Here is a 15,115-nt window from a genome sequence, read left to right on the forward strand (position 1 = left end):
TCTTGAGTTGAGCAAGAGCTATGCCATTATTAGTGGAGTCAGAGGTGAAACTGCAGCATAGGACCAGAGTAAGCACACCCTAATTTGTATTTGGCAGACTGGCAGGCAGGCAGACACTAGTCTTTGAATATTCAATTTATTAAATTATATGTGCTTCAAATGAAAAATGAAATTGAATCTGTAGAATCGTGAAAGAGGTGGGATGGTTCTCTGAGCATGCAAGTTTGCAAAAATCCTGTTGTCACAGGAGGAATCCTATGAATATACTAAAGAAGGGAATGCCATGAGAGGCTACCTCAGCCCCAAAGACCTTGCTTGTTACCAGTGTGGCCTCTGCCAAAGACAGAACAGGAAGCAGACCTTAGAAGAGGCGGTATGATGTAGAGGTTAAGAGTGTGAGACAAGGACCTGGGACAGCAGGGTTCAAAGCTCCCCTCAACCTTGAAGCTCACTGGATCACCTTGGATGAGTCACTGTTCTCAGCCTAACTTAACCTCACAGTGTTGTTGCAAGGATAAAATAAGGGGAGGGAGAGCCACATGCGCTACCTTGAGCTGCTTGAAGGACAGGTGGGATAGATATGCTATAATAAATAAAATAAATAAAAGATCTAGCTTAGGGCCCCCATGCTGACTCTTTGTGAAAGGGGGGAAAGGGCAAACCACACTGAAATGTAGGGTGGGCCAAAGAGATATGAGAAAGCCTCTTCTAAGGTGGTGCTAGACGTACCATATGTAATTTTTAAAAGCTAGTCTTTTTAATTAAAAAAAAATCAAGGGAATTTTCTAGACAATTAAAAAAAGGTTTGCTCAGTTAATCTAATGAAGGAAATGGAGTTCATCTAATAGGGAAAATGGAGGAAAAAACTCCCTAAGCTAGGAATGGAAAATCTGGGACAGAGGGCAATGGAACAGAGCATCCTAGAAAAGGTGAAAGACTGGTCAGGATCATTCCATAATGTGTCAACATGCTGCAAGGACTTACTCATATTGTCTTATATGGGAACTCCTGACTTCAGTCTGACCTAGAGGAGAAACAACTCCCTTTAATATTTGTCAGAACAGGTTACCATATGGCAGACTTTGCCAACCTGGTACCCTCAAGTTGTTTTAGACTAAAACTCACATCCTGTTAGCTGGGGCTGATTGGCTGACATATGGCTTCTGAGAAGACTCTTCCCCTGACTAGATGTGGTGAAACTACTGATTGGAAAAAAATGAGATGGTTGGAAACCACTGAACTTAGAAGCAGCTAATGAGGAAAGATGTTTGTCTTTTCAGCTGTGGTTGAATTTAGAGACTGCTCAGCGTGAGACCTTGAGGGTTTTTCCTCAATCAAGTATTTATTAGCTCATCAACTCCACATTTCAGACAAGTGCATGTATGCAATCTTCATTATGTTGCCTAAGAGCTGACTCAAGCTGTTCTCCAAACCAGGATATAAGCTGGTGCTGGAAACACGGAAAACTGATTTGCATTTCCTTGCACCATAACCCTTTGGTTCAACTTGCACTAAGCATTATTGCTTTCATCTGAAGTCTCTGTCTTTAGGCTTCTCAGTGTTTGGATGCTGGAGTTGTAGTCCAAAAGCTAGTGAATTTTCATGGGGACTGTTTTTAATTGCAAATTGATCTGGAAGGGTGGAGAACTGAATTTAAGATTGGAAAATGAGACTGAGAGTAACTACAATTGAGGGATCCACCCATTCCTAGCCCTTGGTCAGCCCTTAACCAGGTGGACCCATCACCCTCCCCTTGCCTTGGTGGCGGCAGGTGGGAGCAGCAAGAGCAAAAACAACCCAGTCAAGCTGGCAAGCAGTGATTTTGCTGACACCTGCCATTTCAATTCAACCACAAAGCCCTTGGAGCCTTAAAAAAGCATTGTCCTGGAGTGATGCCATGTCAGATTCCCTGAGGCATTGTGTGGGGAATCAAAAAAGGAGGAGCTAGTCACATTCACCCAGCCTCCAGCACTGAGAGGTGGCACTTTGGGTTGGTGGCAGAGTAGTGTCGAGCCCTCCTGAGGCCTGGGCCAACATCAGCTGCCCAACAGTACCAGCTTCTGATGCCAGGCCTGCCCAGTCCTATTACACATTTCTGGAAGCTCTTGTTTGTCATTATTATTATTATTATTATTATTATTATTATTATTATTATTATTATTATCATCCTCATCATTAGTTGTGGCAGCCACCATTTCCCCACACAGACACAAACACAACACCCTGTAATGATGATAGTTCTGAGGCATTGTGGTAAGGAATACAAAATGGTGGAAAGGTTGCCAATACAGCTGGTGGCCTCTCCCCATCCTGGAGAAATGCAGTAAAACGGTCCCATTTCCCTGCCCACCCCCAGTTTCTCTGCCACGAATGAGAAGTTTGAGAGGCCATTTGCACACAGCTCTATGCTGAATCCTGGGAAAGGTCAGTGAGAACTAGGCCGAAATCAAGTGGCCCTTAGTAAACTGCTATCCAAACAAACAACAAGGACCAAATCGGTTCCTCCGAGTTTGGATTTAGTTAGTCATAAACCATGTGGTAACAGTGGAATGAAATCCAGTCCTGACAAAACCAGCAAACCAACAGGAGAAATTCATTGCCATGTTGGTCAACAAACAAGAGGGACGAAGCGTACATAGCATATGCAGGGCAATAGGTCTATTGAGTAAGAATTTTTGTGCAAGATGGTGACTAGTAAACTTACAGCTACCGTTAGTGGATTCATTGGGGACAGCCGAAAGAGCCCCGCCCATCTTTTGCTCTGAGCCACGTGGCCTCAAATTTGCAAAGAGCACCAGAATTTGCTTTCAAGTTTTTCACAAGGTAACATTTGCAACCTACTTCAAACTACTCATCTACCCAACTCTCAAAAAAATAAAACATTCATTTCCCCTTGAATGGGACTTTTTAACCATCAAGACTGTTCTCATTTGAGCCTTTATATCCCACCCCATCACTGAGATCTGAAGGAGCGCTGTCTGTTGTTTCCCATGTTCTAAAAGCTCAAATGGTTTCGATTAGAAGTCAGACATTTAGTGCCACCAGTCCCATGCTGTGAAATACCCTTCCAGCAGTGATTTGGCAGGCATCCCCACTCCACATGTTGAGATTCCTGCACTGCTGGGGGTTGGACTAGATGACTCTCAGGGTCCTTTCCAACTCTACAATTCTGTGATTCTATGATTCTAACTCTTGGAACCGTTTCCATGTGAGGGAGATGCTGAAGACAGGGGTGGGGCCTGCTGGTGGTGGTTATTTTGATTGGCTAAGCAGAGGAGATGGGCAGAAGCATCTAAGAAGCCTCTCAGTCAGTGGAAATGTATTAATAGTAGCTGTGGGTGACAGAAGAAAACGACTATGGCTTTGGAGATTTCGTGTGTGTGTGTGTGTGTAGAATAGAGGGGTGTGCAAGTGTGTGCAGAAAAACTATGACAACCCTGCTGTACAAAGAAACATTTTCACTCATTGCTGCTCCTGCTTTTGCATCTGACACTACCCACCACTTGCATGTGGCCCCCAGAAGGCTTCCCTGACAGGCATGTGGCCCACAGGCTAAAAAAAAAAAGCTTCCCACAAACCCGCACTAATATTTTCAGATAAAGGTGCTGTTCAAGGAACAGGAGTATGAGCCTGTCAGAAAAAGTTGGCAGCACTGGCAAGCACTTTTGAAGCATGCCGAAGTTGGCTTTACATTCGCAGCCAACTCGTTTGGGTACCCTTCTTGCACTTCTCATGTGCTAACTTGCCTTGCAAACCTGTTTCTAGTTACTTCCCACCCCCAGGAATAGTGTGGGCAAGGCTAGAATTTGGAGGGTGTGGCTGAAGCATCCCACCTCACACCCTTGGGCACAATAAAGTGTATTCCAGATCAAGAGAGAACGCTATTCCCTGGGCAGGAGATCAGATGAGACCATTAAGAAATGCTGGGAAGGGAGCAGAGCTAACAAAGCAGTTGAGCAATCACTGTGAGAAAGTAGCAGAACATTGCAAAATATTGTTGCATGCCACCCCAATCTCCGAGCAGTGTGAGATTCCAGGAGTCCTGACAATAGTCCAGGGTTTGGTTACCTTGGAATGAATGTACAGTAATTGGAAACTGTGGTGTCTTTATGGCTTCATTTGCACATATGTTCAACCTGAGCATAGGATGGAGGGGCCCAAAGCATTTAATATCCCCAGGTCTTGCTTCACCATTAGGCTTTCATGGAAGTGCCAAGAAACAGCTTTGTGTCCAGCACTGAGCAGACATGCCTCTGTGTTTCCCAACTTCCAGCATCTGCCAAAGACTCTCACACATAGCCTTTGGCTTGTTGGTCTTCATCCTAGGGTGATGTGACATCCAAACAGGTGAGCAGGGTGGAGAAAATCTGTGTCCCTTTCCTAGAGAGGACCATCACTTAGTTGTCGCTATGGTGGCATAGCTCTCAGAGATGCTGATGAAAGGATTTAACTGGCCACCTAAGCACATTACCTTAACAAAGGACCTAGAATGACAGGTTCACCAGGTTTCCTCTCAGATGTTCTAAGTCACATACACAGGATCACAGGTTTGAAGGGGACTCACAAGTATCATCCAGAATGATGTGTTTCTGCTCCATTTCAGTATGGGATAAGGACTAAGGAGTTCTGCCCAAAATTTCATGGAAATGATGGGTTGGGAGGAAAGTCTTGAAAGAACACCACAAGTCTGGTATCAGTACAGTGGTACCTCAGGTTAAGAACTTAATTCCTTCCAGAGGTCTGTTCTTAACCTGAAACTGTTCTTAACCTGAGGTACCACTTTAGCTAATGGGGCCTCCCACTGCCGCCGTACCGCCACTGTGCGATTTCTGTTCTCATCCTGAAGCAAAGTTCTTAACCCGAGGTACTATTTTTGGGTTAGCGGAGTCTGTAACCTGAGGCATCTCTAACCTGAAGCGTCTGTAACCTGAGGTACCACTGTACTTGGCATACAGAGGCAGCTCTAGAGGACCCCCAAAACATGGAGCTGAGTCTGGAAGAGGGGTAGCAGCATGACACTGGTGCTCTAGGAGGGTTCTGTAACCCTAGCTTTGGATTCCAGCTTGCTTTCTTTTTACGCAAGCATAATCTGAAGTAGGTACGTGGCTAAACAGACCCTGCCCATAGGTTTATAATCTAAGAAGAGATACGGAAAAGAAGGGGGTGTAATGTAAAAAGGGAGGCATGGCCATGCTGGCTGGGGTGGGTGGGAACTGTAGTCCAAAACATCTGGAGGGCACCAGATTGGCGAAAGATTGTCTATAGGGAGAGGTCAGGGTCCATGCCTGCTCCAAACATTGGGCCCCCTGTATAAGGTGCTCTCTGTGTAAATCCCACTCTCTGAATTTATTTATTTGCTTAATTGCATTTTATTCTGCCTTTCCTCCAAGGAGCGCGAAGTGGCATACATGGTTGTCTTCCTCCCCATTTTATCCTCACAACAACCCTGTGAGGTAGGTCAGACTAAGAGACTCCAACTGGCTTAAGGTCACCCAGAGAGCTTCATGACTGAGCAGGGATTTGAACCCTGGTCTCCCTCAATCTTAATCCAATACTCTTACCACTACTCCATACTGCCACCACTGCCCATTCATTTGGCCTCTCCCTCTGGGCCCAATCCATATCACTGCCCAGAAGGAGAGAACAACACTAGTGGAGCTTCTTTTTTCGGGCGCATTGGAGGTCGTGTCCCAGGACATTTCTGGTCCTGCTTAAAACATGGCAGTTTGCCAGCTGATGCAATCAAGCCTCACTCGAAGATAATGGAATTAACAGAAGCCACCATCAGCTAATGTATACGGTGTGTGTGATGCTCCATATACATCTTTCCGATTGATTTCTTTTTAAGCTCTACTCCCCCTGGAGATCTACATCACAAGGGTTTGCTGGAAATGATTCCATTATTGCAGCAGGAGTCTTTGCTGCCCACCCCAAGGTCCCAAGCTCAATTAGCAACATCTTCCCAGCAAGTAAAGAAGAAAGGGAGAAACACCAGGCCTGCAAAAACTTCTGAATTACCAGACTGGATGCAGCCTGTCACTTGTCCTTAAGGCAGCCACTTATACAAACACCACCAATAAAAAAATAAAAAAATGAGGTCAAATGTGTCACATTAAGTTTGCATATACTGATGCATGCAAATTTAAAAGGAATTACTACAGTTTAAACAGACATCTTAACATTAACACTGGGCCACAGCCCTCCCCTGAAATACCTTAAGTGATTAAAAAAAAAAATCCTTTCCAAAATCTCAAAGCCACACACGCTTTCCTGTTCCACACACATTTTATATTTACAGTGGTACCTCAGGTTACATACGCTTCAGGTTACAGACTCCGCTAAGCCAGAAATAGTGCTTCAAGTTAAGAACTTTGCTTCAGAAATCGTGCTCCGGCAGCGCGGCGGCAGCAGGAGGCCCCATTAGCTAAAGTGGTGCTTCAGGTTAAGAACAGTTTCAGGTTAAGTATGGACCTCCGGAACAAATTAAGTACTTAACCTGAGGTACCACTGTAATTGAATTTAGCAGTGGCACTTCTGTCAACTTCCTGTTCTTCCACTCTCTGCACCACTCGGCCAATCCTAATCCTAACCCAAAAGCTTCGTTTTGGCAAAGATGTCCCTGCCTCATTCAACATACGACTCAGATCAAGACCATCAACTCTTTTTAAAAATAATTATTTCAAAGCTACTCAAAGGGGCTGATCTCCAACACAGCCTCTCACACCACACCTTTCTCTCCTACTACTCCTAATTCCCCCAGTTGACACCTCTGGCTGGCAACTTTTATGCCAGTAGCAAGTGATGAAACCCAGGAGGGTGGGCCACTGTTATCTTGACAACCCACCTGCCTTGGCCCTGGGCATTACTCCTCCTCCTCCATCTTGATACTGTGTCAGAACTTTGAGGCACCTGCTGTTCTGTCTACCGGCTTGCTGCAACAGCTCTCTTCATTTTTATATCTCTGCTTCTCTAATAAAGGTGTTCTTCATTAAGCAACATTTCCAGAGGGAGGCCACTCCAGCCTCTTTTTATATGCAGTAGAAAACTCATCCCTCCCAAGTTTAGGAGGACTGTAATTCCATGAGACACCATCTGCTTTGCCTGCAAAATGCCCAAGGCTCAATCCTCAGCATCTCCAGGTAGGAGACTTCATAAAATACACCCAGATAGGTAGGTGCTGGAAACTTCACAAGTCTCAACAACTTTGGAAGGGCAGGGGAAACGGCCTCAGGTACTGTTTCGTTGCAAAAACTGACATTTTGTTGAATTACATAGTTCTTCTGAATGATGTTCTGAGGTAAATATTTTTAATGTGTATATATATCTGTAGCCTTATGCCATTTTCAACCTAGTCAGGACCAGAATGTTGCTAAATCCAAAGAGACGGTCACTTTGGAAGAGGTGAGAATTAATGACGCCATTCTTATTAGGCTGTCCACACACAATACCTTTAGAGCACATTCAAAAGACAGTCCTTCCCTCAAAGGGTTCTGGGCACTGCAGTTTTCCTGCAATAGTGTTACAATTCCCAGCAACTGTTAACAAACTACGTTGCCCAGAAGTCCTTGGGGAAAAGAGTGTTCTTCGAATGTATAATGTGCACACAGTTTAGTCTGTGGAAAGGAGCCACCATACAAATGAAAAACAGAGAGAAAGGTTGGAACAACCAGGACCTTAAGCATAAAGAGAATTTTGTTGATATAACCATAGTTGAGAGGGCTGTGACTGGGTGACCTGTGTGTTCTGTCCAGGTGATAACTGTGGATGGGCCGGTTCAAGGCCCCTGGAGGGACTCAGCTATACAGTTGCAAATAAAACATTTTAAATGAATTGTAAAGTGCAATATACAGAGGCGACGCTAAGTGGCAACACTGAGCTATGCAAATTTCAATGCATTTTTCAAAATGTTTTTTTAAAAAAGTATTTTCACAGCATTTTTTATATGTGTGTAGATTCCACCCAGGTCACCTTTCACAGGGTTCTTTCACTTTAAACAGGACTTCCAAGTAGCAGACTTTACAGACTGTCCTCTGAATCATGGGAAACATGGCCACCCTAGCCTCAGGGACCTTTCCCAAACAGTGCTGTCTGTGACATATTGGGAAAGTGAGATAGCCAGCAAGCCTGGGCCAGCAGTAAGCAAGCAGTGCAGACAAGGCACTAGCTGAAAAGGTTGGGAATAGACAGGAGACTAAGGAGAACTCTCTGGCAAGGGACTGCTGCCACTGACACGCACACTCACACCAGCCATTTGTGGTGGCTGCCTCCTCCCAGTTGGCAGGGCCTGTCCCAAGGGTGTACCCTCACTGTGCAGGTGTCAGCTATTTTTGTGCCAAGCTATTGTTTATGCAGAGGGTACATCTGGATCTGGCAGAACTTGCCTGAGGAAATCTTGACCAGATGCAGCAGACCTGGCAATGTATTCCACTGTCCTTGAACATGCATTAATCCAGCCATATATTTTAAAAAGATGCACAGGACTCTCTGACTCACACATGTACGGTCCAGAAGAAAATCCTTTTGTATTTGCAAACCAGAGGAAATTCCACCCTATCCCTCCGTTGGCAGGATCAACTGCAGTAGAGGAGGAAAGAGTTGACTTCTTCCTTCACACCCAGGGCTGACCCATCCATGAGGTAGACTGAGGCAGGTGCCTCAGGTAGCAAAATCCAAGAGACATCTCCATGGGCCCCTCCCACTGCTGCCAAAGAAGTGGCTGTGGCAGCGAGATCTCACCAGAACCTGGAAACTGCAGCTGCGCGACCCCAGTAAGCACGGCAGCACATGCGCAGGAGGGCAGCACCTTCTCCTTTCACCTCAGGGGGCAAAACAGGATGGGCCACCCTTGTCTACACCAACTGGGATCCTGATTCTTACCATTCGCTCCCACCATCACCTGATGCTATTATGAAATACCATGTGCAGTGCAAAACCATCATTTGGTTCTCTAGAACTCATCCTGTGGAACTTGCTTCTGACCAAGATGAAGCACTTTGGTGACCTGTGGAAGTCAGTTGGTAGTTCACCACACCCCAATCAGTGTGATATATCAGCAGAGTGCTCTCAGTGGAACAGCTTCTTCCAGAGTCCCCTGTTAAGGGGAAAAGGTCCTCTTCCACACAGTTCAAAGTAATAAACGTGTTTATTGTCTCCAGACACAAGGCAGTGCTAAACACTGCTGCCTACTATATGTGGTTCCTCTGCTCTTTGAAGTAAAGGTACATATGTACAGATCCACCAACACGACCAGCATGCTAGCTAACTCTGCTGTGTAAAGCCCACAGCCTCTTCCCCTGATTGTCACAGATTCCGAGTCAGACCCTGACAGCATCAGGACAGGACAGGACAAGTTTAAATTTAAAAAAAATACTGGAGGAAACATGATAATGACTCCTCCTCACGTTTGTGCTGTGGGTTTTGTTGCTTATGCAACTGAAACAGCATCATCACCCACACACAGGAGGGATGTTTCACTAAGCTTGGGGAAACATAAAGATTAGCACTGGCATGCTTAAAGCCTAAAGAAGACCGAGCACTTTTAAGTGCTAAGGGCATCCAAGGCAGGGGCGAAACTAGGCTTTATTTCACCCGGGTCAAAGACCCACTTTGGCACACAAACCTGTGCACACATTTGCATGCACACACATATAGTCTGGGAGCCTCAATGATGTCCCTCTGAAGGCTTCACCCAGGGCAAAAAAACCAGCTAGCCCCCCTCCCCCTCTGTAGCTGCAGCTCTGTCCAAAGGTCTTAATCCAGCCCTGACTCTAGTCCACATAGCAACGTCTGTTCCTAGTCTTAAATCCCCCAGTGAGGCTCAGGAGTCCAAAATCTTATACAGTGGTAGCTCGGGTTACATATGCTTCAGGTTACATACGCTTCAGGTTACAGACTCCGCTAACCCAGAAGCACCACTTTAGCTAATGGGGCCTCCCGCTGCCGCCACACCGCCGGAGCACGATTTCTGTTCTCATCCTGAAGCAAAGTTCTTAACTCGAGGTACTATTTCTGGGTTAGCGGAGTCTGAAACCTGAAGCGTATGTAACCCAAGGTACCACTGTATGTCCATCTGTACTTAGTTTGGATGTACAGTGATACCTTAGCGCGGCAGCAGCAGGAGGCCCCATTAGCTAAAGTGGTGCTTCAGGTTAAGAACAGTTTCAGGTTAAGAACGGACCTCCAGAACGAATTAAGTACTTAACCCGAGGTACCACTGTATAAAGAAAATCAGCTAGAAAGGATTTTTAGAAAAGGAACTTTTGGAGAAAGGGCACGTCTTATCAATTCTGTTTTTACAGTAGCAACCTCTGTGAATCCACGTTTTCATACAAACTGCTTCTGTCGCAATACTGTACTAGATAAATTTTCTCAGTTTTCTATGGCTCAGTAGTTTCGCCATTTTCCTAATTTTATCATGGCCATTTATCTGACTGTAATAAATGAGTATTACAACAGAAAGAAAGAAAGAAAGAAAGAAAGAAAGAAAGAAAGAAAGAAAGAAAGAAAGAAAGAAAGAAAGAAAGAAAGAAAGAAAGAAAGAAAGAAAGAAAGAAAATGACTGCCACTTCGATGATGCATAGTTAATTATCAGTTAAGTGTAGCTGTTAGGTTCAGATTGAGCCACTAGGTGGAAGCACACATCCATTCAACACATAACGAAATCTGCTGTTTCGAAATATTTGTTTATTGGGACCAACCAAAATGCCACAAAGTGTGGCAAGCTTCTGGGTTCTCCAGGAGTCAGGCAAGATTTTATACAGTGGTGATTTTGTTGGGGCCCAAAATGTCATAGCATACCTAGACGTTTCAGTTCCAAAAGATATTTTACAAATGACTGAAATGAGCTAAAATAGGTTGATAATGGAGATTTCCGGTAATTTGGAAAGCTAAGCATCACATAGATTTAGTAATTGGGGACAGACCACCTAAGATGAATATTTTGCCATGGATAATATATGCGCTTTGTGCTATTTCTTTATATATCTTCCGATTGCATTTGCAAAAAAAAATTGAGATTTAAAATTGAGACTGATCCGGAAAAAAATTAATGTTTCCAGGGAAGGCACTATTTAATAGAGATAGATGCTGAGGGTGTAATGCTGATAATCCCTTGTTGCGGGCATGTTCAATAATATAGTATTTTTGGCCTGAAGCTGGTGTCCTTATAAATTTTGTACTGGAGAAATCCTTGACATTTGCAGATGTTCATGTGCTTTTAAACTGTATCCCCCTAGCATGAGGATTAATGGCAGGACAACAAAAGTGGATTTTATGAACCCTTGTGGTTGCTAAGGAACTTATACTTCAGGCCTCGAAGGATAAATGCCCACCCAGTCAATGGTCTGAGGACCTTACTACCCTCTTAACATATTTCTTATTAACATCAGTCTCGAGTGGATACCTCTCTGGAGATTTGCGTGCTTTATATGTTTACATTTAGATGAATATATTGGATTCACAATGATGAATTCGTAAGATGAATATTATTGTACCCATAATGAGAGCCGATAGTTATTTTCTTCTTCTTTCCTTCTTTTTAAAATTTGTGATAAAAACAATTAATGGGGGGGAGGGTCCTCCTACATCAAGTCTGGTTTTACCAGCTCTCCAGAAGAAAACTGGTGTCTGCCTACACGCTTAAGAGAAGCAGATAAAAACCATCATGCTTCCACTTCTTTTTAACTATAGCCATGCTTTGCTTGGGTTTTGGTGACACACCCACACACCCAATGTGGACAATTTCTCAATATGTAAACGGAAAAAGCTCAGCAGAAAAAAAATAGGATATGAAACGATTATCTGTCTAGTCAGAAGCTATCTTTTGTGGTCATGTTCTCTTCCAGTCTGATTCAGACAGCCTTTGGAGGGTCAGAAGCAAATAGCGGGCATTCACTGCAGAACATAGAAGCTGCAACCACTAGCAGAAGCTCAGCCAAAGTGCCAGTCAAAATGGATCCCTCTGAAGAAAGCAACGATCTCCTGCCTTTGTCCATTGCAAGGCATTTGGTTTGCACAGTGCTGAGTTTGTCATTCATCGTCGGGGTCCCTGGGAACTCCTTTGTCATTTGGACCATCTGTGGCAGAATGACCCAAAGGCCTCCAACGGTCATGCTGATCCTACATCTGGCCATCGCTGACCTCCTGGTTCTCATCACCTTGCCAATCTGGATCTACTCCTTCGCCAACACCTGGCTCTTTGGGCTCGTTGCTTGCAAAGCCCTGACATTCGTCGTTTATTTCAGCATGTACGCAAGCATCTTCCTGATCATGGCCCTGAGCTTCGAGCGGTTCATGGCTGTCTTTTACCCCTTTGCTGTCCAACGCTGGAAGAAGAAGATGACCACCAGGATGTTGGTCTTTGCCATATGGTTCCTCGCCATTGCCTTTGGAGCCGTCATCATCCCGTTTCGGGAAACCAGCAACACAGAGGCAGGTCTTCAGTGCGCAGATTACAGTTATGATAGTAACACTCAAATGACTGCCTGTCTCTTGCTGGAGACTCTTGTGGGCTTTGTCGTGCCCTTTGCCTTCATCTCCATCTGCTATGTGCTGGTCGGCAGAAGAATCAGCAACATGACTTCTCCATCAAAGCAACGCTCTGCAAAGCTGATCGCTTCAATAGTTGTGGCCTTTTGTCTCTGCTGGCTGCCCCATCACGTCTTTAACTTGATAAGCATTGCTTCAGCTCTGATGGAGGAGTCCTATCCAGGGACATCTGAAGCTCTGGAGAAGATTTCAGCAGTGGGGGCCAACATCACAGGCTCGCTTGTCTTCGTGAGCAGCTGCATCAACCCTCTCCTTTATGCCTTTGCTGCCAGGAACTTCCAAAGCAGTGTGAGGTTTACCAGGCTATCAAGACTGTTTGAACAGATGAGCCCTTCAGAGAGGACGGAAACTGCGAAAGAGGCACCAAACACAAACGCGAAAGAGGAGAGTTTGACAAGCACAGAGATGATCTAATGAGGGCCAGGGGAGAAAATGAGGTCAGTCTCCATAGCGGTGGCCGCACTGTTGTTACTTACTGTGACTCCTTCATTCTTTATCTGTTCAAGCACAGCTATGCAGACCAGCTCTTCATCCAGAAACATGACTCTTCAAAAACAGTTATTCTAGACAAGCTAACTAGACCCAACTCCGGCAATTCATGTTGGCTGAACAAAAGCAAGCAGCCAGTGTGCCAAAGACCCAAACTGAAAAGAGTAAGAAGGAACGGAGGAAGCTGCCTTGTACAGAGTCGGACCATCTAGTTCAATATTGTCAGTACTGACTGGCAGCAGCTCTCCAGGGCTCCAGGCAGGGGACATGCCCTGCTCTGCCTGGAGCCACCAGGATATAACTTGGGACTTTCTTCATGCATATGCTTTCCCCACTGAGCTATAGCCTGAAACCCTGAGGGGCAGTTTAGTGAAATCTGAGCTAGATAAACTTAGGGTCTGATTCAGCATAAGGCAGCTTCCTATGCACCTGAGACAGAAGGTGATGTTCAAGGAAGGTATTTCATGTTGAAGGGGTAACCTGGGTGAAGGCGTGGTATAAGAATAAGCAAGCAAGAGACAGTTGGGCGGTTTGAGGTGGTAGCCCCATGGAGGAACATAGATCCAGGGCAGGGAGATGTCTGGGGATAACAGTGGAGAGCTTTGAGGGCAAAATCAAGGGCACTTAGGAAGCTGCCTTATACCAAGCAAGATACTAGCTCAGTGTTGTCTCCTTGCAGGGTCTTTTGCAGCCCTATTTGAAGGAAGCAGAGCTGAACCTGGGACCTTTTGCATGCAAAGCATCCACATTATCCAATGAGCCATGGTCCTTCTTAAAGGGGGTACTAGGGATGGGTGGATATCTCCATTTTGGTTTCTCTCAGTTTCTCATTTTTCCAGACTTCAGTTCCCCACACTTCCAGATCAGGCTTTTTTGGGGGGGGGAGGGGGAGTTATCATGAACATACACTAGTATTTTAGTGTGAATTTCTCTTAATATGAACATTTATTTGCATATTTCCCCCAAATACACACATTTTTGCAAAGCAGTTTTCTCTAACATTACACATTTTTCTTTTTCAAAGGATTGCTTAGACTCATGCCATTTTATTTTATTTCAAGTTTTGTAGTATTGTTGTAATTTTAACGTTTCGGTAAGCAGTTGAAGGGCAGGGGACTGATCTAAATAAAACAGAAGAATTAAAGTAGTTTTGGGTCTACTGTGTGGGTTTTATAGGTTGTTTTGTCGTTGTTGTTATAAATGCAAAAATGGAACAACATCATTAAATATGGGTGGGCAGACCAAACTTCAAATGATGTTTTGTTTCCCCTTCTTCGACTTTGGGAGAGAAAAACTTAGAGCATGAGCCACCCTAAATCAAACACTCTTAGAATGCAAAGTTATGCGTGTCCAGTGTGAGAGACAGTGCTGTGCAGTGGTTAGAGCGTTGGACCAGGATCTGGGAGACCAAGGTTCAAATGCCCATTCAGTTCTCTAGGTGGCCTGGGCCAGTCACCACTCTCAGCCTAACCCTACCTCACATGTTGTGAGGATAAAATGGAGTGGGGAAGAACCATGTACTCCACCTTGGACTCCTTGGAGTAGAGGTGGGAGACTAGTTAAATAAATAAATAAATAAATAAATAAATAAATGTCCTCTCAGAAGTTCTATTATGTTCCGCGGGACTTCCTCCCTGCTACATTGTGACCCACCTCCTTTGCAGAAGTTATATTGCTTGGTTCCATTTTGGAGGGGTTTTTCATATTGTTACCAATGTTGGATACCGCTCCAGCTCCCAGCCAAGCAGGAGCAAGATTTCAAGGAGTTCCAGGCGCTCACCCAGGATTTGTGCTCCTTTGGAGAATTGAAGACACGGCGGAGACTGTCGTAGCTTTAAGAAATAAGGTTTATTCATCTATTTACACTTTCAGGCTGCATGGAGGGAGGGAGTCCAGATCTTACAGCGTGGTCATCTCAAGCAGGGCTTTTTCCCTACAGCAGTGCAACACTGGAGTCAAAGGTATCACTCCTAGCCAGCCTGCCCAAGATGGATCCCATCCTTTTCTCCTCCTCCTCCTCCTCTTCTCCCAGCACATCTTGCTAAAGACAGCCTCCACTTGGTGTGGTTTGGTGTCACGG

The 15,115-nt window shown here is 44.9% G+C and overlaps 1 protein-coding gene across 1 annotated transcript; it reads left to right on the forward strand.

Moving 5' to 3' along the window:
- The first annotated feature begins 11,838 nt into the window (after positions 1-11,838).
- Positions 11,839-14,206, forward strand: LOC308592509 (leukotriene B4 receptor 1-like). The gene has a single exon (XM_081204053.1). The coding sequence runs from the start codon at positions 11,950-11,952 to the stop codon at positions 12,958-12,960; it is 1,011 nt and encodes a 336-aa protein (XP_081060179.1). The 5' UTR covers positions 11,839-11,949; the 3' UTR covers positions 12,961-14,206.
- The last annotated feature ends 909 nt before the right edge of the window (positions 14,207-15,115 follow it).

This window comes from Podarcis bocagei, assembly GCF_964188305.1.
Source record: "Podarcis bocagei genome assembly, chromosome: 7".
Taxonomy (NCBI): domain Eukaryota; kingdom Metazoa; phylum Chordata; class Lepidosauria; order Squamata; family Lacertidae; genus Podarcis; species Podarcis bocagei.